Source organism: Mandrillus leucophaeus, unplaced genomic scaffold (assembly GCF_000951045.1).
Source record: "Mandrillus leucophaeus isolate KB7577 unplaced genomic scaffold, Mleu.le_1.0 Scaffold192, whole genome shotgun sequence".
In the NCBI taxonomy this organism is placed as follows: Eukaryota; Metazoa; Chordata; class Mammalia; order Primates; family Cercopithecidae; genus Mandrillus; species Mandrillus leucophaeus.
The window spans coordinates 1,990,814-2,017,675 of record NW_012101943.1 but is presented as its reverse complement, the minus strand read 5'-3'; the positions used below and the strand labels follow the sequence as shown (position 1 = coordinate 2,017,675).

At 38.3% G+C, this 26,862-nt stretch overlaps 1 protein-coding gene across 2 annotated transcripts in view; it reads left to right on the top strand.

Annotated features, from left to right (window-relative positions):
- The window catches only part of KCNH5 (potassium channel, voltage gated eag related subfamily H, member 5), a 341,485-nt gene that overhangs the window by 86,813 nt on the left and 227,810 nt on the right, over positions 1 to 26,862 (top strand). For both annotated transcript variants that reach the window (XM_011978277.1, XM_011978276.1), the window contains exon 7: positions 17,366 to 17,792. In XM_011978277.1, coding sequence (XP_011833667.1) covers positions 17,366 to 17,792 — 427 coding nt within the window. The remainder of the gene's footprint in view (positions 1 to 17,365; positions 17,793 to 26,862) is intronic.

Here is a 26,862-nt window from a genome sequence, read left to right as displayed (position 1 = left end):
CTTTTGGCTAGCAGTCTTCCTTTGTTTCCCTGGGAACTGATGAAGGGAACATATCATTTATGTTTCTAGGCAATATTACTTATGTTTTAAAAAATGGCTGGGCATGGTGGCTAATGCCTGTAATTGCAGCCCTTAGGGAGGCAGAGGAAGGAGGACTGCTTGAGCCCAGGAGTTTGAGGACAACCTGGGCAACATACCAGGACCTCATCTCCACAGAAAGAAAAAAATATTCCCTCATCAGTAAATTGCATCTAGGCTGTGAGGAACTTTTAATAAACTATAAATAACTTCATAAGGACACCATGGCTTATGGGTTCCTTGAGTGATGGAGCTTTCAGGGTTCCAACAGATATGAGTGTATCTCTTGTGGGACTCTGAAACCTATGCCTGTGGCATTGTTATTAGAAGTATTAGATTAGGTAGAGCATGAGGCTGTCAAAAGCTACATCCGCAAACATTACCAACACAACCTGTTAAAAAGACAAAGCTGAGTTGAATTTATTGCTTACCACAGTAGAAGGGAACACTGCCATGCAAAGCTCTGGTAGTGTACTCAGAGCAGGAAAGACAAGGACAGAATGGATTAAGAATCGAAAGTTTGATTTAAGGTGGGCTTTTAAAAACGGGGAGGGGCTAGGGGAGTGGGCTTTATCAGAATTGGGTAAAGTTCAAGAATATGATACAATAGCACAGGATTGGAGGAAACAGCAAGGCAAGGATTTTGAAGGAAAGAATTCAAAGAATCTCAGGCCATTAACTGTCTGCAGATACTTTTCACTAAAGAGTTAATAGGTCTTTGCAAAGTTCCTGTAATAAAAATATCAAACCATTTTTCTGAGCAGGAGAGTTGTGGAGAAAGAAAGTCATGCTAAGGGAGACAGAGGGATAGTCCAAAGTCACGTTAATGTAGACGGTAAGATAGAGTTTTAGTTTTCAGTGTCCAGGATGAGTGAGAGTAGTGGTGATGGTGAGATTAGACTATTTCTCAAGGTTTTTAAGTCAGGATGTCTCCAGTACCTGCTGACTGAGTCTTATTTTCTCATTTTTAAGTTGTCTTCTTGGGGAGATGGGGGACAGGGAGCATAGCTCTTTGGACTGCTACACAAACTGCTATGAGGTCTATGTCCATGGGAGAAGATGTTAATACTGCCCTTTTGATGAGCAGGGATTTCTATTCTGTACCCTTCTGAGTCTACTGATAAACAAGCATGATCTACAATAGTTGTGTTTGAATGTTTAGTTGATCAGTATTGCAGATACAAATACAGAGTTTATGATCAAATGCCTGGTGTGCACTTTCCCAGAAGATGCTAGTTTCCATTGTGATTTGTTTGTTTTTGGGTAATTGTGTCAGGAAAAATCAGCCGTCTTCAGTTATATTCATGTTTATACACAGGATTACACTGAGTTGTGAATGGCCTTACTCAAAAACTTTTACAGATGTTGCAGTTGTCTTGGTGACAGTGAATTAAGAGGTCTAGATCATGGAAAGCAGTGCAAAAATTATTTTACCATAAATTACAGATTTTTAGATTTGCTCAATTTTATATTCAATATGATGCTACTGGAATTTTAGAATCACTTCTTCTTGTCTTCAGTATTGAAATCTAACAAGTTTAAAAAAAGAACATCTATTTAATGACATCTTACCTATGTTGGCAAAGAAAGTAATTATTTTTAGGAAATATACAGTCTCCATGTACAGAAGCCTGCCAGTACATATGATAAACATATCACTAGGACTCATCACTAGCTCAATTGTTAAATTTTTGCTCTTTAGTGTTATGAATGACTGTGTATTTGGTTTGAATTCTGAGATGTGGTGGTACATTGAGAAATATACAGGGATGGCTGTCTTAGTCCATTTTGTGTAGCTATAACAGTATGCCTGAGGCTGGGTAATTTATAAAGAAAAGAAGTCTATTTCGCTCACAGCTCTGCAGGTTAGGAAGTTCAAGAGCATGGCCCTGGATTCTGATGAGGGTTTTCATGCTGCATCATAACCGTGTGGAGAAAGTCAAAGGACAAGCAGACATATGAGGAGAGACAAAACCCAAACAGTGCCCTGGCTCTAGAAAAATCTACTGTTGCAGGAAGTTATCCATTCCTTTAAGAATGAATCCAGTCTTGCTAGAGTGAGAACTCACCCACTACCATGAGAATGGTACCAAGACATTCATAAGAGATTCAATCCCATGACTCAAACACCTCCCACTAGGCCCCATGTTCCAACACTACCACATTGGGGATCAAATCCAACAAACCACATGCAAACTACAGCAATGACGTAAGAAGGATTTATTCTTCTCTGAATGTCATCCTTTAAATGAAAAAAACAAATCCCTTACTTGATTTCATTCATCTATTCACCTCAGTATATATATAGTTATATATATATTGTTTTATATATATATATTTACCTCTTTCTCTCTGTCTCTCATATGTGTGTATATCTCATATGTGTTTATATATGTGTATATATCTCATATGTGTATATATGTGTATAGCACATATCTATATCTAGCAGTATATATATATATACACATGTGTCAGGAATTCCTTTATAATAAAGGAGTATGGCTACTCCTTTATTATAAGTATTGGGGAATCTAGCAGTGAACAAGCACACAAATCCTCCCCTATCTTCATAAAACTGTTAAAGAGAAATTGTACCAGACGTTTGTTAAAAACAAAGACTGTATTCAAGACCGTTGCAATAGTAGAGAGAGATTTTTGCACTAGGGGAGAGGGATTGAACTCAACTTTGTTGAAACAAGTGGTGGAAATGTTGGTCAATATGATTAGGCCATCTAATCATTTGATAATTGATGCTTATCAAAGTTTGACATCTACCCTCCTACAGATATTAGAAAACAGAGGCACTATCTTTCTTGATGATTACATTCCAAAGGAATAGCCCACAAGTCTTTGAGAAAGACATTCCTGGGTTATAAAATTGGCAAGAGGCTGAAAGAAGATTTTCCTCTGAAAGAGGCAGAGAATTTACAATAGAAAGTTTTCTAAAGTAAATGTTCTAAGAAAAGAGAAGTCAGGGTCCTAGACTTAGGAAGAAGCCAAATTAAGGTCGTCTTGGTCAGAGTGAATATTCTGGTGGGGGAAAAACAGACAGTAAGTATACATGGACAATTTAAATTGTGTGTGTGTGTGTGTGTGTGTGTGTGTATAATTTCAGTTAGTGATGTGCTCTACAAATAAAAGTAATACAGGAGCAACAGGATATAGATAATGACCGGGGTGATGAGGAGGTGAACCATGTGGGAAAGCGTGTAATGGGCTAAATGTAGCTGTTAGGTTAGGATCTGCTTTTAGTTGCAAAGAAAAGAGACTCAAGTGACCTCAAGTAATGGAAGATTTAGTATAAGGATGAATATTTTTCAGCACATAGCACAAATAACAGTGGTACCTTAGGACCTAATGTATGCCTCTAGCCCGAGGTGGCTCTGGGGAACCTGGCCCAAGGCACAGCCAATTTCTAATATTAGGGAAGTGAGCCTGAAAAAAGGAAGGAGCTGAACCAAGTATAGGGAAGTGAGGAAAAAGAAAATGGAGCTACTCTTTGAATTCCTTCTTCATATGTCTCACAGTCTTTCTTTGACATTGTTTTCTCCAGTATCATTTTCTTATAGCCTTAACATTCCGTATTATCACATATTATCATTAAAATTGTTGGAAAAAGGGATATTTTAGAAAATTATTTTGGAGGACATGACTGTTTACTCTTCTAGCTATTTTCTTAGGGTTTGTAGATCTTTACTTGAGTTTTCCACCACTAATGTGACTCACTCACTCTGTCAAGAAATTCTTGACTGAATTTCTTACCATGCTTGTTAATTTCATCTCAACTTGACTGGACCTTGGAGTGTTCAGATTACACTTTATTACTGGGTATTTCTGTTTCTTGCTGAGATTAGCGCTTGGATCAGTACATTCAGTAAAGCAGATTGTTCTCCCCAATGTGGATGGGCATTATCCAGTCTGTTGAGGACCTGAATAGAACAAGAGATGGAAGAAGGAGGAATTCTCTCCTTTTTTCTGCTTTACTACTTGATCTGGGACATCTCATCTCATCTTGTCTTGCCCTTGGGCTGGAATTTACACCATTGGCCTGGTTCTCAGGTCTTTGGACTTGAATTGCAATATCGGCTTTCTTGGGTCTCCAGGTTGCAGATGGCAGACTGTGGAACTTCTCTGCCTTCATAATCATTTGAGCCCATTCCTCACAATACTGCTCTCTCTCTTCCTAAATATCATTATCTATATACAGTTATTCCCTTTTACCCATGGGTATACATTCCAAGATCCCCAGTGGAGGCCTGAACCACAGATGATACTGAACCCTATATATACTATGCTTTCTCATATACAGGCGTACCTATGATAAGTTTAATTTATAAATTAGGCACAGTAAGAAATTAACAATAACAACAAAATAGAAGAATTATTACAATGTACTATAATAAAAGTTATGTGAATGTGCTTGCTGTCTTCCAAAACATCTGTTTGTTACTATACTCACCCCTTTTCTTATGATGATGTGAGATGAAAAAGTGCCTACATGATTAGATGTGTAGGGTGAATGATGTAGGCATTGTGACATAGCTTTAGGCTACTATTGACCTTCTGATAATGCATCAGAAGAGGATTAAATTCTTCAGGTGATCCTGGATCATTAAGCCATGAACATTAATGGTTGGATGTCAGGAGCAGAAGCAGATAATGTCAATATTGGGGATCCTTGATAGTTGAAGGTTATTTTTTACTAAAACCTTTGGGAAGAACACTGTAGTTGGAAATTATTGTCTCTTTTAAACTCATTAAAATGTTGCTATTGAAATTGTATTCCATCCGGGCATGGTGGCTCACGCCTGTAATCCCAGCACTTTGGGAGGCTGAGGTGGGTGGATTGCCTGAGCTCAGGAGTTCGAGACCATCCTGGGCAACATGGTGAAACCCTGTCTCTACTAAAAATACAAAAATTAGCCTGGCGCGGTGGCTCATGCCTGTAATCCCAGCACTTCAGGAGGCCGAGGCTGGCGGATCACCTGAGGTCGTGAGTTCAAGACCAGCCTGACCAACATGGAGAAACCCTGTCCCTACTAAAAATACAAAATTAGCCGGGGTGGTGGCGCATTCCTGTAATCCCAGCTACTCAGGAGGCTGAGGCAGGAGAATCACTTGAACCTGGGAGACAGTGGTTGCAGTGAGCCAAGATTGCGCCATTGCACTCCAGCCTGAGCAACAAAAGCAAAACTCCATCACAAAAAAAAAAAAAAAAAGAAAGAAAAAGAAATTGTATTCCTTCGTTGATCATATAGGAGATTTTAGTGCTTTGTTCCATCTGTGGATCATATTCCATAATTCTGTCCATTATTGTTTGTAGAATCTGAAACACTTCAGCAACTTTCCACATTGGAAAGTGGATACTTTCCAGCAAGTATCCACATTGCTAGTTCTGTTTCAGTTTCTTCTTCTTCCTCTGTAGGTGACTCAACAAGTTCTTCCAGTTTCTCATTGGTTAGCACTTCTGATGACTTGCAATATGTTCTCCACTTCATCAAGTATATTGGCAAATTCTTCTTCACTACCTTGTCTTACTGTGTGAATTATTTTCCTAGCTTCTTCATTGATCCCCAGGAAGCCTTTAAAATCATTCATGACTTCATTCCATAAGTTCTTCCAGTAGGTATTTGCAATTTCTGATTTTAATTAATCCATTGCAGTTTTGATGAACGCTATTGCATCAGAGATAGTGAATGATTTCCAGCACTGCTTTATATTTGGATTAGGGTCTGCATTAGTTGCTGATCAAATGCAATCAAATATCAGGCAGGTGTATGTGGCATTGACAAACCAAATGATATCCTGGTCAAAGGGCTGAAACAAGGAGGTTATATTTGAAGGTAAACATACAACGTAAACATTTTCATTTTCATAGAAAATTCAGGATGGCTGGGTGCATTCTCATCTCCATCTCCATCCCTGTTCCTGTATCCATCTCCACCTGCACCTCCATCTCCATCTCCATTTCCATCTCTATCTGTATCTCCATCTCCATCTCCATATCTCCATCTCCATCTCCGTCTCCACCTCCATCTGCATCTGCATCTCCATCTCCATCTGCGTCTCCATCTTCATCTGCATCTTCATCTCCAATCATCTTCACCTCCATCTCCATCTCCATCTGCATCTGTATCTGCATCTGCATCTCCATCTCCATCTCCATCTTTATCTGCATCTCCATCTGTACCTCCATCTCCATCTCCATCTGCATCTGCGTCTCTGTCTCCATCTCCATCTCCATCCCCATCCCTGTATCCATCTCCATCTGCACCTCTATTTCCATATCTCCATCTCCATATCTCCATATCTCCATCTCCATTTCCATTTTTCATGTCCATCATGTCCTGTTGGTCCTGTTTCTCTGGAAAGCCCTGACAAGTACACTTAGTCTTTCTTCTCTTTTGCTTTGTCTCTTTGCTTACATAGCCCATCATGGCCACTTCAGTCTTACTCTGCTTCAACTTTCATTGCCTGTTACCTCATTCCCTCAGCATTTCTTGTATTATTTAAGCTGTAAAACAAGAGTCTTAACCTTCAGGGATGGGGATAGTTAGGAGAAGTGTCTCTGAGGGGGTTATATTTTTAAGCCCAGATCTGAAAGATGCATAGGAATTCACCAGGCAAAAGAAACTGTTGGTGGGTAGGGAAATTCTTTTAAACAGCATGTTTGGAGATCCCCTGGGTGAGAGAGAATATATTTTTAAGGTAGGAAAGAAGTCCTATATGAACAGAGTGTAGAGAGCAGAAGACAGATGCACAAGGTGAGTCTGAAGAGGTAGGCAGGGGTAGGTTGTGTTAAGGAGTTTGAGTTTTATTCTAAAGGCAGCAAGAAATTATTGAAGAAGGATTTAAAACATCCCGTTTTGGTTTGCTTGTACATATATCATAATGTTAAAAAAATTCAGGGCTTTAGGCAATATACCTCTTCATAGGGTACATACATTGGTCAAGCTTTATATTCACTGTGGACCCAGTGGATATGAAAATAAAAGTATTTTACACAACAAGAAGCATATTAAATGTTAGTACATTTTGGATATTGCTGGCAGTAAGTGCCTATTCTTTATCTGTCTGTCTGGCCGTATATGCCACTGTGTTTCACTAAGAATATGAATTGGCTAATACAGGTGTTATGCACAAGTTATTTAAATTCAGATCTTCTACAGGAGAATGCTAGCTAATCCATGGAGTAATTAGGATTATTTCCCCGTAGAGCTCTTGGTAGCTTGAGTTGGAGAAGTGAATTCTGAACAGGAGAAAAAGCAATATAATTTGTTATCTGGGTTAGAGGTTCAGATAAATGTAGTTTGCAATTTTTTTTCAGTCTTTAAATTGCACTCTACAAAAGGAAATGGAAATGGACTATGTAATCATTCATGTATAAAATCTATTTAGAATAAGAGCCCAATGCTTATGAAACAGAGCTTATTATTGTTTTGTGGTTTCTATCCAGTTGCCTGATGTGGTACTACTCATGAAAATTAAGAAGCTATTAATTATTAATTATGGTATCAGTGCTGGGAGAATCAGAAATTATTATGAGAGAGTTGTATATTAAGTTATTCTTTAATTAATGTTTTCATTCTTTCAATCACTAGGTTTCTAAGAGTCCTAGAGCGTGTTAGGGATAAAAGAATGAACGAAACATGATACACATACACAATCACAAAGAGACAAGTGTCATGAAGAGAATGTACATGGTTCTTTGAGATTATGTAATGAAATGACCTGATCTAGATCAGAAAGGGAAAGTTCCCTAAGGAAGTGATAACTGAGCTATAATCTAAAATATGGATAGAACCAACTAGGCTGAGGAAGGGGCATGAAAGAGTTGTAGAACATTCCATTTAGAAAGAACAGAAAGTGCATAGTCCCTGTGTTTGAGGGAGAATGACATACTCAAAGAATTGAAAGCTGGATGGAGAGTGAGCAGAAGAGAATGGGGCTAGAGTGGTAAGCCTGGACCAGACCATTCAAGACCATATAAACAAAACAGATTTTAGAATAGTGGGAAGCTGTGAGATGATTTTAAACCAGCAGTGATTTTGAAAAGGTGACTCTTATGCAGTGTTCAGAACAGATTGAATGGGTTTAAACAAATGCCTTGACACTTAGGAAACTCCTGTAGATAGAGGAGAGAGATGCTATTAGTATGATCTAAGGACAGGACAGTGGAGGTTGAGAGAAGTAGATAAATTTGAGAGATAGTTAGGAGTTAAAATTATGTATTGATAAAAACAAATATTTAAAAAAAATGGAACCTGAATCAGAACAGTTTCCAAGATCTAACTACCAGTTTACAGGAAAGTGGGAGGACAGAGGATTATATTAGTGACACCATAATGATGAAAACCTCAGAATTCAGAATTTAGGAAACTCTATAGGACAAACAAATAAATTTGACTTCAACAGATTAAAAAAAGGAGAGGGAAATGTGTAGATTAAGAGACACATTAACAAAGCACAAAGTGTGGACCTTCTTTTGTCCTAATTCTAAGAAACCAGCTGGGGAGAGGTTGGGCATTGAGTGGACTGGATATTTGCTGATTTTGAGAAATCTTGTTAGGTTTTATCAGGTGTGATAATGGGTGATAGGTTTGTTGAATTAAAAAATATGTTGTCTTTTAGAGACATACTCTAAAGTATCTATGGACAAAATTATACATTTTGGATTTGCTTCAAAATAATCCAGTGGGACCAGGAGTTTGTTGTTAAAAGAGAGATGTAGAAGAAGCAAGGGTGGTGATAAGTTAATAATTACTCTAGCCAAGTTATGGGTAAATGGGGGAATTGTTGTGCTATTTATCTGTTTTTTTTTATGTTTGAGCTTTTCCATGATAAAATATTGTTCTGAAATGAATAGGATTTTAAGGTAGGTTGGGTGAGGTGATGTCAGAGAAAGGGATGGCAAGGATACTTCTTGGTTTCTGATTTGCTTAGATAGCTGATTTAGGAGTGTGAGGGGGTGCATTTCTTTTTTTCTTAATGAGAGGGACATGATATGTTTAAATATCTGTGGGAAAGATGTAGTTGAAGAGGGTATGGTTGGAGTTTTGAGTAGAGTAGAGAAGGCTTGAAATACAGTGAGCAGGTAAATTTATAAGAAAAACAGTGAACTTGCTAGGTAGTTGACAGATGCATTGAAGGTGATGATAATGAATTTATAGTGGAACCCATTGTATAACTTTCTTGAGCAGTTCATAATACAGATGTGAAGAAAGCTGGTAATTGAGCCAGGACTAGAATTTTGACGGTGGGTGTAAAGGAGAGACAGAGATGCTAAGCAATTTAGGGAGTTGATGTTATTGAAATTATAGGATTGCATAAGAAAAAAGGTAGAGAATGAAGAGGGTTAATAAATTGGGGAAAGGTAGATTTGTCATTGGACTACAGGTTCAGTAAGGATCAACTACTTTTGCAGTTGGTGTAATTGGGCCACTGATCTTGACAGAGAAGCAGCCCTGGTCAGATAGCAGGATGATTCAATTCAAAATTTCAGAGCTGGAGAAAGTTTTGGAATATAACAAATTTTAGATTATGATCATGAGAGTGGGTATCTGAGGAGAAGTAGAAAGGTTGTTGGAGATGAATTGGTGAAGAAACTCCAAGGCCAGGCTATTGGAAGGGTCATCTCCATGGATACCACCCAAGGTGATGTTAAGTTTTAGGTGAGATTGACTTTTAGAAATATTTGTAAGATTTATGAAGTAATAACTTGGAGTTCTTTATTCTCATGGAGTATTTGTTGGCATCCATGATAACAGCGACATATTTCTGAATATAACAGATAAATAACACCCAACAATTGTATATTAAATCTTATTTTACCTACCCATATCTTTCCTATTTGGGATAATGTCACATTAAAATGGGACCTCTCTATTAATGCGATATCTATATTGCTCCAGTGTTATGTCATAGAAATGTGAAATTCTGTGCTCATAAATATGTAACATATGCACTTTTCTTACATTTTTATCAGTTGTCATTTTTCCTGCATATCAAATCACTCTAAGGCTTTACAGATAATGACCACCCTAATTTATTCAACTCATGAGTCTGCAGTTCAGTTGGGTGGTTCGGCTGATTTAGGCTAGGTTTGGCTTATCTCAACTAAGTTAGTCGTGCATCTGTGGTCAGCCACTGAGTTGGCTAGGCCTGAATAGTCTAGGATGGCTGAAATGCATGACTCGAAGGGATGCTTCTGTGGTCTCTCATCCCCCAAAGCCTAGTGAGTCTTGTTCACACAGCAGCTGGGCTGGTTTCCAAGACCACAGGTGAAGGTGGTGTGCAAGGCCTTTTGAGCCCTAGGCTTGGATCTGCTGCAATCATTTATATCACATTCTGTTGGCCAAAGCAAGTCCTAAAGTCAGTCCAGATTTAAGAGATAGGAAATAGACTGTATCTCTTGTTGGGAGGAATTATAAGTAACATTGCAGAGGAGTATGGATACAGGGAGAAAAATAAACACAGCTATGTTTTTGAAACAATCTACCAGAACATTGTATTGTGAGAATGCAAAATGTAGGTGAAAAATCATGCAACTGGATATAACAAGTCTATATTCCTGCTCTTTTATCTCCACTTAATTATCATGTGTCCTTGGCCAAGAAAGTTAAAGAAAATAGGAAGGAATATTGGCTGAATTATCTACCTGCTATTATTAGTGACGATCAAATGAGAGAATTGATCTGTATTTTGGGTGGCTTTATCATTGCAAGATATTATTTTACTGTGATAACACCTCACATCTCTTTAATGTGGAATAGACAAAAGTAACTTGAAGAGTTAATGGCACAGAGGTGTCTCCTGGATATTACTCCTTGTGCTACTATGGCCTGAGGGGCTTGTCAAGTAAGGAAATTGGCTAGAAAGGTGGAAGGCTGATGGCTAAAAGTCCTCCATTCACCCTGCTGTGTTCTGTTATGCACTTGATGTATTTGATATTCTCTTCCACAGTGGAACCCCAGGGATTTGTGTGTTAACAGCTCAGAGGTTGGGATAGAGGGAGAAAGCCACTGGAGTGCAGAGGAGGGCACAGAAAGATTGGAAAGTTTGGAGTGACATGAAGCAGAAAATCAATGAGTAGCTAAGACTGGTGGAAAGTACAGCATCAAAACATTGTTATGAAAAAGGCGGAAGTACATAAGAAGGGCATTTTTGGAGGATCAACCTCTAAAACTGTCCAGTAGTATCATATGAGTGAAATTAAAATTGCCAACAGGAATTAAATGCAATTTGTGGCCCAATCTAAAGGTTATGAGAATGAATCATAAAATAAGGAAAGTCTCTTATTTTAGATACAATGATGGCTATGACTCCCTGCCCCCCCCAACCAAATATCACAGGATGAGTAAGAAATTATTAATCTGAATCATGTACTGTGGTGAAATGTTAGCTTAATAACACATCAGTGACTATTGGGTTTTCCATAACCTTTTTTTGATGTTTATGACATACTTAAAGAAAAATTATCCCAATCTTAAGTGTACAGCAGAAAGAATTTTCACAAAGTGAACACACCTAGTGATTAGCAGCCATGTTAGGAAGCAAAATATTGCCAGAACCTGAAGGTTTCCTCATGTCTTTTGTAATCACTGCCCCTCTCCCAACAAAGGGAGACAGTATGCTCATTTAACCCCATGGAGTAGTTCCACCTGTTTCTGAACTCTTCAGAAATGGAATCATACAACATATACTCTTTTGTGTCTAGCTCCTTTTGCTCAACATGATGTTTGGGGGCAAAAAGGAATCTGGTTTTATTGGAGCACTAGGGCTTTGCAGAGGCATAGAGGGAAATGACCTGGCAGCATAGACAGAGATGGGATTGCGGGCATTGAAGGCCTGTTCAAGAGATTATGCTTAATGTCTGTGATGAGCCCTTGGAGGATATGCTCAGTGCTACCTTTCAGGGAGATTAATATTGCAGCAATGATGTAGGAGAGACTGGGGGTAAGGACAGGAAGGCTGCAGGGTGGTTGGTTGTTGTGGAAAATGTACTCAGAATCTGAAAGACTGGGTCTGAGTGATACTCTCATTCCTTGCTGTCTTTGGACGGTTTGTTCAACCTGACCAAGCTTCAGTGTCCTCATATGAACAATGAAGGTAGGAATCCTGCTATTATGAAAACAAAATGAGTTGATCCATGTTGGAGAACTACAGACTATATAGATATAAGAGTTCCAGGGCCTCCATGAACCCCTGTTGTGGGCCATTGCTGTGACTGAGTGGCGAGAAAGAGGAGGCTAGGTATTTGATCTCCTTTATTCAGTCATGTAGAGAATGCTCATGTTTAAGCAAATATTGCAGGTATTCATGTGGTTGGATAAATTACACTTTAGGTATAGAGACTTTCAGAATGGATGAAGGAAGATTCTGGAGACAGACTGCCTGAATGTGAATGTGGGATCCTCCTCTTACTATCTATGTGAACTTAGTCCAATTATTTTTAACTTTTCTGGGCCATGCTTTAACGATAGGTACCACATAGGATTGTTCTGAATTTTAAATTAATTAATACAAAGAAAACACTTAGAATAGTACCTGGCATATAGTAAATAGTCAATGTTATTGCCTTGTTTGTCTTTTCCAAGTAGCAATAAATGACCTAACTTTCTGTTGGTTAACTGCATAGAAGTGTGTGGCACAGGCTTGTTGAAATCTTATTTGCATCCTTCTATCCCTGTAGCTCCAACTTTTTTCTGGGTTACCCACATTAGGATTGAACAGAGTGAGCTCAGCCCTCATCCGTGCACTGTGTATTTGAATATAAATAGTGCCCTGCCCCAATCTCCCTTTTTCCAATTCCTTTCACTTTTCCTAATAGAGTTGAGTTTTGAGGGGTTTTTTTTTGGCAGTTCTCTGATGAATATATTCAACTGATCTCCTGTGTGTGTGACCTAGTAATATGGTTTGGTTGTTTCCCCACCCAACTCTCATCTTAAATTGTAGCTTCCATAATTCCCAGGTGTTTTGGGAGGGACCAGGTGGAGATAATTGAATCATGGGGGTGTTTTCCCCCATACTGTTTTTGCGGTAGTAAATAAGTCTCATGAGATCTGATGGTTTTATAAGGCGTTTCCCCTTTTGTTTGGCTCGTATTCTCTCTTGCCTGATGCCATGTAAGATGTGCCTTTTGCCTTCCTCCGTGATTGTGAGGCTTCCAGCCACATGGAACTGTGAGTCCATTAAACCTCTTTTCCTTTATGAATTACCCAGTCTCAAGTATGTCTTTATCAGCAGTATGAAAATGGAGTAATACACCTAGTCAGTGTAGAGATTAAGGATAATTTCTCTTTTGTACTCAATGAAATACACTATGAATGCAACCTTTATTGACTGTTTTGTTCTCTACATTATACTGTTAAATCATTCTGAGTTTGTAATTAAAGCTCCCCAAATTCACCCCCAACATTTGCTAGTTTCACAAAAGTTTATTCTTTCGTTTATTGAATTATTGGCTGCTTAACATATTACATGCCAGCTTTGTAATTGACAGTAGATCTACTCCTTAGAGTTTAGAGTTTCCTGGAATATGCAAACACACTTGTAGTAAGTGTGATAGTGAAAATTGTTATAATAGAGATGTGCAGAAACTGTATGATAATAAAAAGGAAGGATACCTAATTCTCCCAGTGGGGGACGGGGGAGAGTATGACAATGAAGATGGCAGAGGTAGGGAGAAGATGTCAGGGTAGTACACGTGGAAGAGAAAGTGTTTGTCATAAACTGTATGTAAGATCCTAACCACTAAGAGAGTGGAGGAAGAAAGCCTTTAAACAAAGAGAATAACTTGTAATATAGCATGAAACAGCATGGACATTCTGAGAACTACTCCTACCTGAGAACGGCAGCAGCCTAGAGAGCAGGTGGAGGAATTGGCAGGAGAGATGCTGAGCAGGTAGGCAGGTACAAGGTCCTGGTGGGCTTTGCATGTCACACTTGAAAATTAATATTTATTCCTATAGGTAATGAGCCAACATGAAAGGAGTTTATATTAAAGAGGGACATGGTTAGATAGATGTGCATTTAAAAAAATACGAGACTGATAGCCTTTATAGTGTGATCTGTGAATTAGAGGAAGCAAGAATAGAGGTGGGATGGCTGATGGAGAGGCAGTTCCTGTCACACAAGTGAGAAAAAACTGTGAAGTCATGACTAAAACATGCCTATGGGAATGGAAAAGAAGGACATTTTCTGAGAGATTTATTAAATAGATATATTTTGAGCACTTAGACACTTTGAGTGATGAGACTCTCAGGACTTGATAACCAGCTACATGTGGCAGGAAATGGGAAAAGTGGAGGCTTTGCCCCAGGTCTGAGTGACTGGGTGGATAATGATGTCATTCACATGATAGAAGATAGCTGATTTGGGAGAAGCAAAGGGTTCCCTTTGGGACCTGTTTTTGGATACCTGTGGGATATCCACGTGGAAATGCGCTGCAGACATTTGGCTTAGTATCAATAACTCAGGAGAGAGGTTTTTTTGGTGCTAAATGGACTTGAGAATCATTCATATATAGAAGGTGGTTGAAAGGGCGTCAGTTGGAGGGTTGGCTAAAAACCAAGAGGAAGTGGTGCCAGAGGACCTATGGCAGAGAGAGTCTATAATGCTTGGTATATATCTATATACATTACTAATATTTTATATATACTTTATGTATATATATCAAGTATGTATATTTACTAATATTTTATTACTTTTTAAACTTATAAAACACTTTATAATATTTAAGTAGTGTCACACTACTTCTAAACCTATAGTAGAGAGAGTCTATAATGCTTTATAGATATATAACTAATATTTTATATATACTTTATATATCAATGTCTATTTACTAATATTTTATTACTTTTTAAGCTTATAAAACATTTTATAGTTTTTAAGAAGTGTCAAACTACTTCTAAATATTAGAAAATGTGCTTTCAAGTAAGTAGAGTCCAGAGCAGGCCTGTCGGGATGGGTCACCTCCTTTTGGAGCAATCTACCTGCTAGAGATGAAGGATGTATGTCTTTCCGCCATTTGGACCTAATTCTAGTAGGTCCTAACTCATCACATTCTAGTTGGGGCTTGTGTTGGCTTTCTTAGTTTGAATGGGGTGAAGATTTTCTCTCTGTTTTTCCTTCTCTTTGCTTTTAGTTATTTTCAGAGAAAAGAATTCAGGTATAAATGACTTTTCTATGCAGCATTTAAACAGCAGTCCCAAAGTTCCTTTAAAAGTTTGAGCTAACCAGAAAATATTATCTATAACATCATTGTTTTTATTTTTAAACTGAACTCTGTTTGAGCTTTTCATGTATTTCGATTATGCATTTCTTTAGAGCAGAAGTGAGGCATATTTACCTTAATATCCCCAGGGCTTATAACAGAACTTGGCATGTGGGAGTGCTCCATAAATGTTTATTTTTGTACTACTTGTTGATGACTACACAGTTCCATTTTTGAAAGCTTTCAAGCTTTCTTGACTCTTCTTACCTTCCAACATCTCATGTCACTGAATTACACAAATTTGTCTTCTTTATTTTATTAATTCTACTCTTTTTAACTGACTAAAGTTCAGCATCTTTTTCCCCCAAGTGTTAAAGTGAAATGGGAATTTGTTTTTAGGCTGTATATATGCCACAATATTTGAGAGTTTTGGCTTAAACAGAGGTAGGCCTAAAGAAATTGAAGTTGAGACAGAAACCCGGCAGGATGACCCTGCTACTCCTTTGTTTCTATAGCGACTCTTGTTTCTACTTCTCTTTGTTATCTTTCTCTTTTTTCATTATGAAAAATTTCAAACACATACTGCCTTATAGAATATAGTATAACAAACCAGCAAACCAGATGCATTCTTAACTGTTTCTTTCTTTCTTTTTTTTTTGTTTTTTTGAGATGGAGTCTCGCTCTGTCGTCCAGGCTGGGGTGCAGTGGTGTGATCTCGGCTCACTGTCCCCTCCGTCTCCCGGGTTCAAGCAATTCTCCTTGCCTCAGCCTCTGAGTAGCTGGGATTACAGGCACCCATCACCATGCCCGGCTAATTTTTGAATTTTTTTAGTAGAGACGGGGTTTTGCCATGTTGGCCAGGCTGATCTTGAACTCCTGACCTCAGGTAATCCACCTGCCTCGGCCTCCCAAAGTTATGGGATTACAGGCATGAATTACTGCACCCTGTCAACTGTTTCCTTCTTAATTATCAGGAACTTTACCATGCATAATTAGAGTCTTATTAATATACATCTATTCTACTGCAACAACAAATTCCTCCTTGCTGGTCAGAATTCATGTCAGAGTAAGTTATATTAGATTCTTTGTCTACATTCTGGGAGACAGGGTTAGCAGTAAGGAAGTCCTGGACATGAATGGATTTGCAGGTGATGACTGCACGAGAGGCTTCCTGGATCACTGCTCCATTTTCCCTCCCTGCCTGTTTTGTGAACTGCATCAGGAATGAACTTATCCTACCTCTGCAGGTGGCATATTACATGCTTCCAAAAAGTAACTATGGGACTTTCACTGATTTAAGAAAGCCTATGCTGTGCTTTGATTGGGATAATCCCTTATTTGTTATGTTAAGCTTCTCAACAAAATATGAATTTTCCGGCTGCTGTTTTTTTTTTGGTGTTCTTTTTGGTGGCTTTTGCTAGAGAATGAATAGAATTTAGGAGGCCACACACCTGTTTCAGCTTCAGCTCTGTTCACGTTTTCAGAACTCTAGAATGTAGTGATTCTCATGATTGTGGCAGGAGGTAGTGGGGCCAACAATGCTATTTGTTCATTTTCCCCATATGTACCCAAGGATTTCCTGTTTGATTGCCTGTAAGACTGTGCTTCCTTTTTCAGAGTTCTGCTATTTGGAGCTATCATAAAATAAGAAATGAAAAGAAACCTTTTAGAGTAGAGGGAAAATTTTATAGGAAAAGGAAATAAAAGTTCTGAATTCAACACCCCTATTTGTATACTCTGTATAAAATGCATTTGAGCATTTTTCATCTTTGGTTTCTCTCTGTACCATTTATATTCTACTTATGAAAATAAATTGGGAGTTTCTTAGCTAATGAAAAGTTATTTTATCTAATAATTCACAAATATGAATTTCTGGGTAGGAAGAAATCCATTTTTTTTCCAGTTTATCATTTTGACTTTTTTGATTTCTAAAAATCAGACCTATAGTATACATCTGTTCTTAATATGTAAATGGATGGTTAAATTTATGAAGGTGAGTCATTATATTGTTTCCCCAGCTTTTTTTTTTTTTTTTTTCTGAAAATGTGGTGTCTTTTTTTTTTTTTAATCCAGGGAATCAGCAGTCTCTTCAGTTCTTTAAAAGTGGTGCGTCTCTTACGACTGGGCCGTGTGGCTAGGAAACTGGACCATTATCTAGAATATGGAGCAGCAGTCCTCGTGCTTCTGGTGTGTGTGTTTGGACTGGTGGCCCACTGGCTGGCCTGCATATGGTATAGCATCGGAGACTACGAGGTCATCGACGAAGTCACTAACACCATCCAAATGGACAGTTGGCTCTACCAGCTGGCCTTGAGCATTGGGACTCCATACCGCTACAATACCAGTGCTGGGATATGGGAAGGAGGACCCAGCAAGGATTCACTGTACGTGTCCTCTCTCTACTTTACCATGACAAGCCTTACAACCATAGGATTTGGAAACATAGCTCCTACCACAGATGTGGAAAAGATGTTTTCGGTGGCTATGATGATGGTTGGCTGTAAGTATTTTAATGTTTTCATTAAAAATTATTATTATTGGCAGTTTTCCTGGCTACAATCTCAGATAGGATTAAAATGAACTACTTTGTCTTCGGAAAGGTATTTAATCCATCTTATTTGCATTTTTTATCTACTTTAGAAAATAGAAATGCAAAATAATATATTTTACTCTTCAGAACATATTAATGTGTGAAAAACATATTAATGTGTGTACCCAACAGAGCTCTCTTGAAGGAACCAGGACCAGCATCCAGACAGGTGGCATTTAGCACATTCCATAGATTTTGTTGGTAATGTGTTAAATTCCAAAAACAGATAGGATCCAATGTGAAATATATTGTTTATAAATATTCTAGTTAATACTGAATTCCTAAATTAAAGTTGAACTTAGGATATACTTTTGTATAGGTTTTTACAATTAAGACTAGGAGAAGGGGTTTATTAACGTAGTCTTCATTACAGTCACTGTAGGTTGAATATATGCCTATTTGAGGGAATGACAGGATTGCTGAATATAAGCCCATTCAGCAATGAGAAGTGTCTAGGATTTAACATGTATACCTGAGTACCAAGTTCTTAGACGTGGAATGCCCCCAAAAGGGACAAAGACCATGTCCTTTGCACTCAGACTGTGACTGGATGGCATCAGAAGACCACAACCTAAAGGAAATACATACCAAAGAAGTTGCTTTTGAAGATCTTGAGGGAGACTTCACCATCATTCATGCCTTCAAGTTGACTTAGATGACTTATGCACACCTAGTTCTGGTACCTAAACTAACCTTAAGATTGTACTGAAGGTGTGATTAGCATTATTAGCGCCTCTTAAGCCTTCGGATCATGGTCATTGGTTTTTGTGTGTGTGTGTCTAAGCTGTTTTTTCTGAGATTCCATGTTACAGAGGCTTAGATTTTGACATTGATGGTAAAAGTTCTTGGAGTCCAGGGACGTTGACTGGACTGTGAAAGGTTAATATCTTGGGTCTAAGCAGGTAGTTTTCATCGTTTAGAATGTCTGAAAGCTATTGGAGCATCAGTGTTGGCAGTTATTCAGCTTCTGTTTGTCCAATACACCCTTGTACAGGTATAGGAATAAGAACACGCAGACTCTATTTGCTGGTTAGAGCTTGCAGTTAGAAAGGGAGTGAGAATTCCGAGTGCTGTCTGCTCCAGAGGCTTTCAGCCAGAAAATGTCCTTATACACAGGGAGAGATCCTGATGATTAATTAAACTGATACCTACATATCCACAGTGGTAAGATGTATGGGCAAAAATGTACTTTATAAATTCAGAAGACAACATTTTGTCAGATGCTGTATTTAGCACCATACTACTTTTCATATTTATACAATACATTTTGCCTTATACTTGAGCATAGATTTAAAAAAACCTTTTTGTTTTGAAGTAATTATAGATTCATTGGAAGTTGCAAAAATAGTATGTAAAGGGCCTTTGTTACCTTCACCTAGTTTCCTCCAATAATTACATCTTATATAACTATAGCTCAGTGTCAAAATTGACATTGATATAATGTATGTGTATAGTTCTGTATTGTTTTATCACATGTGCAGGTTTCTTTAATTACAACTGCAATCAAGATATGGAACTGTTCCTTTACCACAAAGCTCTCTCTCATATGTAATCTAACCATTTCCCCCAACTATCCCTATTCCCTGAAAACTACTAATCTGCTCTCCATCTTTATAATTTTGTGATTTTGAGTGTGTTATATAAATTGAATTATGTAAAATGTAACCTTTTGAAATGGGCTTTCTCCACTCAGCATAATGCCCCTGAGATCCATCTAAGTTGAGTATATCAATAATTAATTTGTTCTTTTTTATTGCTTAGTAGTAGTTTATGGTTAGGATGTAGTATTGTTTAACTCACCATCTATTGAAGGACATTGTATTTGTTTCCAGTTTCTGGCTATTACAAATAAAGCTGCTACTTGTGCCAGGATCCTAGTCAATCTGTGTGGCAGTCTGGGAAGCACCACTTGTAACCTTGTAACTCAAAAACAGAAAAATGTTTTATCAAAAGATTGATGGAGACACCAACTGCCTATATTCTGTTGAGAAAAATAATCACTACTTGCAAATGATAGACTCTTTTTCTAGAGAAAGTCATCCAAAATTTATGTGCCTTTCAGCAAAATTTAGAAGTATGAGTGTGGCAACAATCCCAATTCCTAGGTCCTTATGAGCCCTCTTTTCAATGGCCTTTCCTTTCCTAGGATTTGCTACCCTAATGCTAAGTTGGATGTGGACTCTGTCTAGGAATACAGTCTCAAAAGTTTTCCTTGTTGATATATCAGACAGATCTTCAAAAAATAGTATTGACCTTCCCCTAATCCCACTCAACTGAGATGCCATCCAGATCTCTCCTATGTCAGCAGCATCCCAGAATACTTTTCTTACCTGCTACCTAGGAATTTCTTAGACTTAAGTCCTTTGTTCCTACATTTGCCCAACATGGGAGATCTTCTGTTCAGATTTCTGAATTGGAAGGGTTGCCTGATGCTTCTCTATATACATCTACCATCATGCATTCTTTATCTTAAATTTGTTTTCTCTCGGTTTTTTCATGCTCTGTCTGCCTTGAGTGACCTCCACTGCTCTGGTAGCAGCCATTACTCCCCAGGGTAGTCACGTCCTCCCCATTCCTCTGTATCTGTCCATTCATGAATGAATCCAGCTACTCTGCTGACATTCACAAAATTCACTACCAAAGGGCTTTTGTGAGAGAATATTTTTGCAGTTTAGTTCTGCAGCACTTGTGGAAAACAGTATGTATGTACGTACGTGTGTGTGTGTATGTGTATTTAGATCAAGATGTAAGTAATCTCCTTGCTAATTTGCTTGGTAAATACTTAATGATGCCTTCATGAAATGTTTTCTAATCCATTTTATTTACATAATCTTATTATTGAGCCCCTAATAATATTAGATTTTCTAAGGATTAGGCACACTGACTAATTTTGCTGCTATTCAGAAGGCACCATAGTACACGGATGATTTGTTTTGATGACTATAAAACAAAGGAATGCAATGATGGAATTTTTCTAATAGGATTATACTCTTGTCTTAATATGTTTTTATAAATTCTCTTCTAAACATTTATCAAGAAAGCAGTTACTTAGTTCCTTCTTTATTACTAAATTATCACATAAACTGTATTTTAGTTTAATCTAGCCATTTTAAGGAACTCTACATTTGCATATTTCATTATAATTTTATAAAAGAAAGCATATAAAATAAAAATGTTTTGAATAACTCTTTGCCTTAAATAAGTTCAACCATTAATTTTTTCTCTCTCCATATATACGTCTTTGTACACTATTAAATATGTTATTAAATGTATATTCAGCATATGTCAAAGGGCTATGAGATTGGAATTTGGGTATTCATTTGCTCTAAAAGCATTTTTCTACTTTTTCTATTGTCTGCTTTGGTAAATTGAGACAGGCTGGCCCATGCAGTATGTGTCAATGAGAATTTGTCCTGCTGTGATGCAATGCAAACTGAGTCTTAGAAAGCAAAACAAACCAAACTAAAAATTATAAAGATAAAAATTGCTGGGGTTTAATTGGTAGACAGGAAGCTCTGTCATAACGATGTTAATCTGCAATTTTCAAATAAGATGTAATTGGTTATCACGTAAACAGTCTAAAAACTTTCTGTAATTGACTAGTATGATCTGCAATGCAGCAGACAAATGGTTTAGCACATTTAAAAGTATAGCAAGACCATCTGCCAGTGGGATGCATATGACAAGAAATCCAAATCTTCGTGTAGGCAGTTAAGTGCAACTGGGAAGCATTTAGTTGCACACTGGTCAATCAGCACCATGCAGAGGAGACCAATGCCACACATCATATGCTTATGTTGATGAGCTTCTTCAGCATCCTCTGTGGAATTCAGATAAAAGTCAAGCTGAAATTATGCGCATTGCCCTGACCTCTCCCCACAGGAAAAGGAAATAAATAGAAGATGGTAAGATCCAGAGATTGGGAGAATATAGAGTAAGTTGAGAGCAAAGGCCTGTGTGACCCTGGGGAGTTTTTACGTCTCTCTGAGTTTTATTTATTTATTTTTTTCAATTGTGAAATGCCAAAGTTGAAGTCAATGACTTTTAAGGTCCCTTTCAGGGCTAACATTCTATACTTCTAAGATTCTATTGGTGCAGTTATGCCCTTGTCCATGGCATGGAGCTAGTTATTGGAGATGAGGTTAAGATGGAAACAAAGTGGTGTCACAAAGATGTTAGGGCTTTTTACATATAGTGTGTACATTGCTTTATGGAGAGTAAGATGTATTTTCTATAGAAAATGTTCTGTAAAGATTAAGAGGAAAAGTTGTCAAGGAATAAATATTATGGAGAAAAGAAAATACGCTTTTGAAAAGAGAAGTGTTTTTCCATATAGAAATTAGGCAGCTAGGAAGACTGAAAGGCATGTGTCTCAGGGCAAAGGATCGGGGCCCAGGAAGAGACTGCACACCATGCTCAGTGGGACTTGGACTTGGAGAGGTACTCGACCTAGATGGATATCCAGACAGGCTTAAAAGTGGGTTGTTGCCCTTTCCTAATATTAGAAAAAAATTATTCTACAAATCTTAATATGTGACTTCAGGCATTTCAGGTATAATATTAAGTTCCATGTTAAAGTTTTTATTGGCCTTGTTATTGCGGTGTAGGTAGAAAATGCAGTGTGTACATGCTGATTTTCATTTCTGGCTTTAGTTTTAGCCAGATGGGGAGAGCTTTACGCCTAATGTTTATTTTGGAAACTGGGTCAATTCTTTGTGTCTGCTTTACCATAGCTTGTAAAGAAGACTTTGTCTTTTTTCTTTTCTTTTATGAGCTGAGGTTCCCATGAGAAAAAACATTTTATGGAGCCCCAAGTTCAGGGTTATGGCACCTTTTTTCATGGTTTAGCAGTCTCAGATGTGTAGTTGGGTAAAGACTGTGTGATGTACACTTGACTCCCTGATTCTTATTCCAACTAGGGCTTGTGTCTTTTGCAGGAATATTCTTTTATACCCATCTTTCTTTTCATGCCTAGTCACATTTTCACAAAGCATCTCAAATTCTGTAAAGGTTGACTTTCCCCAGAAAATAACAGGACATTTTCTTGATAGGCTATTAACTAGCCTGAACTCTTTGCAAGGATCTTCATTTCTTGTGTCCTTGTATCACTCAAAATTATTTAATTCATTCAGCCTTGTGCCAGGTGTTCTGGTATACATTGTTATTCAAGAAACACTAGATACTTTTGAGCCCTCAGTAACCTTTTAATATGGTAAGAGAGTCAAACAAGAAAGTCACTGATCCATCTGTCTCTCCCTTACTCTCTCCATCCCCATCTCAGTGTCCATCTCTGCCTTCATCCTCATCTCATCTCTTTTTATACTGTAAAGTATGAGGGAATAAAGAAGTTGGACTTGTGAGAACATGATCTGTCTTTGTCCTGTTCATCATTGTATATTTAGCACAAAGCATTATCTCCTACTTGATAGTTGAGCCCATTGAACACATGTTGAATGAATTAATGAATGAATAAAAATGTTTGCCTAGTTCAGCCTGAGGGAGCCCAGGAAGACTTCTAGGAGGAAGTGACTCTTGAGCTCAGAATACAAAATAAGTAGGTAAGTGAGGCAGGACTTAGGTACTTTCCAGGTATAGAGAACATAGTATATGTAAAAATATAGGAATCAAATAGCTTGGCCCTTTTGGGGAACTCCATGCATTTCACTTTGACTTGAGTGGAAAGTAAATGTGAATAGAAAGAAATAAAAGAACCAAGAGTCAAAAAGCTTTCCATAACTTCACAAGGAGTTTGTCTTTTATCCTAAAGGTTGTGAGATAAATAAGAAAAAATTGATTCTTTATTGTGGACAATGAATTGGAGGAGATAAAGGCTACTGGCAGAGAGACCAAAGTTAGGAGACTGTTGTAGCAATCCAAGAAGACATAAACTGAGGTGGTAGGTACATGGAGGATGGTATAGATTTAGAGTTGGCAAACTTTTTTTTTTTTCCCCTGTAACTGGGCAGATAGTAACTATCTTAGGCTTTGTAAGCCATATGGTCTCTGTTGCAAACTACTCACCTCTGCTTTTGTAGTGCTAAAACAGCCATAAACAATACATAAACAGATGAGTGTGGCTATGTTCCAATACAACTTTAACAGGTGGCAGATCAGATTTGGCACATGGTCTGTGGTTTCATGGTTTGTGAAAAGATCGTGGACTTTGAAGTCAGACAAATGACTCTAGGTTTAATTTTTTGCATCATAACTTACAAGAATTTATATGAGTTTTATAAACCATCATTTGTAAAATGGAGATAATAGTCTCTACTTTGCAGAGTTATTTGTGATACCCCAGAAGAGATTCTATGTAAGCTTCCTGAAACATTTTTTTTTGAGACAGAATTTTGCTCTTGTTGCCCAGACTGGAGTGCAATGGCGCGATCTCGGCTCACTGCAACCTCTGCCTCCCAGGTTCAAGCGATTCTCCTGCCTCAGCCTACCGAGTAGCTGGGGTTACAGGCGTGCACCACCACGCCTGGCTAATTTTGTAATTTTATTAGAGATGGGGGTTTCACCATGTTGGTCAGGCTGGTCTCGAACTCCTGACCTCAGGTGATCCACGCACCTTGGCCTCCCAAAGTGCTGAGATTACAGGCCTGAGCCATCGCGCCTGGCCAAGCTTCTTGAAACTTTTTAAAAAGTTTTTATGGGTGAATGAATGAACGTGTGGGATATTTTAGAAGGACGAGTTCAAAAGCACTTGTAGATTTCTGGCAAATTCAGCTGAATGTATGATGAAGCTTTTTTTCTAAAATAGAAAAGAAGGTGCGATTATTACTGGAGGAAAGTGGTTTTTTTTCCTGCAGGTTATTCTGATGGAAATGTTCATTAGGCCGTTAGAAATGTGGTTCTGGTTTCCAGAGCTATGAGGCACAGAGAGATCTCTTAGGGAATAACAATGTATAGTAAGTAATCATGTCAAGGAAGTGTGGGGTGCAGTCAGCGTAAAGCTGGCCAAGGGTAGACTCTGAAGAAGGAGAGCCACAGAGGGGCTGAGAAGAGAACCCAGGCAGGTCGAATGGAAGCATGGCTCTGGAAGGAGAGTCTGTTGCTAACAAAAGATGAGAGAGCTTTAAGAAGGAAGGGAGAACAACAGGACCACTGGGAGAGCAAGTCAGGAGAGATCTGGGTGGCCTTAGGAGGTCATCAGTGACTTTCCCTGACTTGTTTCATTGGCTAGTTGAGGGGAGATAGCCACATGGGGAACTGGTGGGGTCCAAACCATTTTTTCCCCTATATGAAGGAAAATAATGTATTATTAGCCATTAAATTCATGGCGGTAGATTATGCTAATACAGTATTTTTCACAGCCAATATTTTTTTCTAAATCAAGTTTCAAGTTCAACAAAATATACTTGTTAGATTATTAGATGCATGACCTATACATGGAATTTCTCTTTTGTGTTATAAAACGAAAGATAACATTGACTTAGAAGTTTTTATGAAATTGAACTTTCTTAGAACAGACATTTTAGTCAGTGGAGAATTTTATTTACTTATTTGGTGACTTTCCAATGAATGTAATGTTAATTCCTATGAGAAAATATTTTTCAGGACACACTGTCGCCTGGTAGGTGAAGTGATACTCTGCTGTAGAACAGGCAGTGGGCATGCGGATGATTCTCACATATGTGATATCCGTCTATTGACATCTGATTTTAATTTTGCTTAATATGTAATACTTAATTTTTTTTTTCACAGGCCGAAAGACTCACAAATTCATAGATGAATATATTTAGAACTTATTAAAATAAATGTCATACCAAAGGCCTTTAGGCATGGATTTAAGAATTTCTTTGATATGGCCAGAGAGGGGATTTTATTTGGAGTAATTTCTAAGCCAGCTCCTAAGTGACTTCTTCTTACCTACTTATTTAATATTTTCGTATGTTGTGACAACTGAGTTAGCCTTCCCCGGGAGGTGAGGCACCAGGCACATGGTGGTGGCTTTAGGCTGAGTGTGTAGGTAAGGAGATCTTTATGGGGTGAGAATTATATTCAAGTTGGCTCTCAGGAAATACTGGAGGCTTTAAAAATTCCCTTTGAAGCTAGCTCTGTAGCTACCCTTTTTAGACTCTAACTCCTTTAAAGTTGAACTTATTTTTAACAACCCCCCACAAATCTTAATCTGTGAAGGTCTAATTTGAGACCATTACTCATTTTCAGTGTCCTGTAAGGGAAAGACATTTAAATTCATGCCCCTAGTTAGGCATCAGCAAGGGAGGCAGGTCTGGTGTTGACTCTTCTGATGAGACTTCGGTATGGGAATCATAGACCTTGGGAACTTTTCTTAGACTGGGTTGTTGGGTTTTCCTGTTGGTTTCCTTAGAAAACGTCCAAAAGGTCCCTTCATAGGTCTGTTTCCCCCACTTCTTTCCCTTATGAAGACCTAGCTAGAGAACAGCAGACCCTCCTCCCCAGGCACACACTGACACTCCAAATTCCTTCATCCTGTGCCCTTTTGCTGCCCATCTGGATCTATTTGTCTCTTTTTCTGTTCCAGGGTTGCTGAGCACTAGCTGGAGTCAACTAGACAGCCCTGTGAACAGCTGCCCCTCAAATGAATGGTTAGCAGCCTTACAAATCTTCTTCCTCTAACATTTTGCTGAGCAACGATTCCTGTACAACTCTCACACATTCTCTACCTTTCCCAAACCTATGACCACTCATCTTCATTGCAGCAGATGGCCTTCCTTTTACTTCTGTGAAAAAGAAGAGTGTTGCAGATGTGCATTCCTTGACACTCCTGACTCTCCCCTTAGGAAGGTGGGCTAAGTGCGGCCAAGGGTGCAAACCATTCAGGGCCTTGTAGGACAGGATAGTAGCCCTTACTCTGAGCCAGATGGGAAGACCTTTGAGGGTTTCAGACCAGACTGGCTTGATTTGTCTTATGTCTTACAAATACCAATGCAGCTGCTGTGTGGAAAATAGACTGCACAGGGTCAAAAATAGAAGAAGACAGACAGGTCAAGGTGAG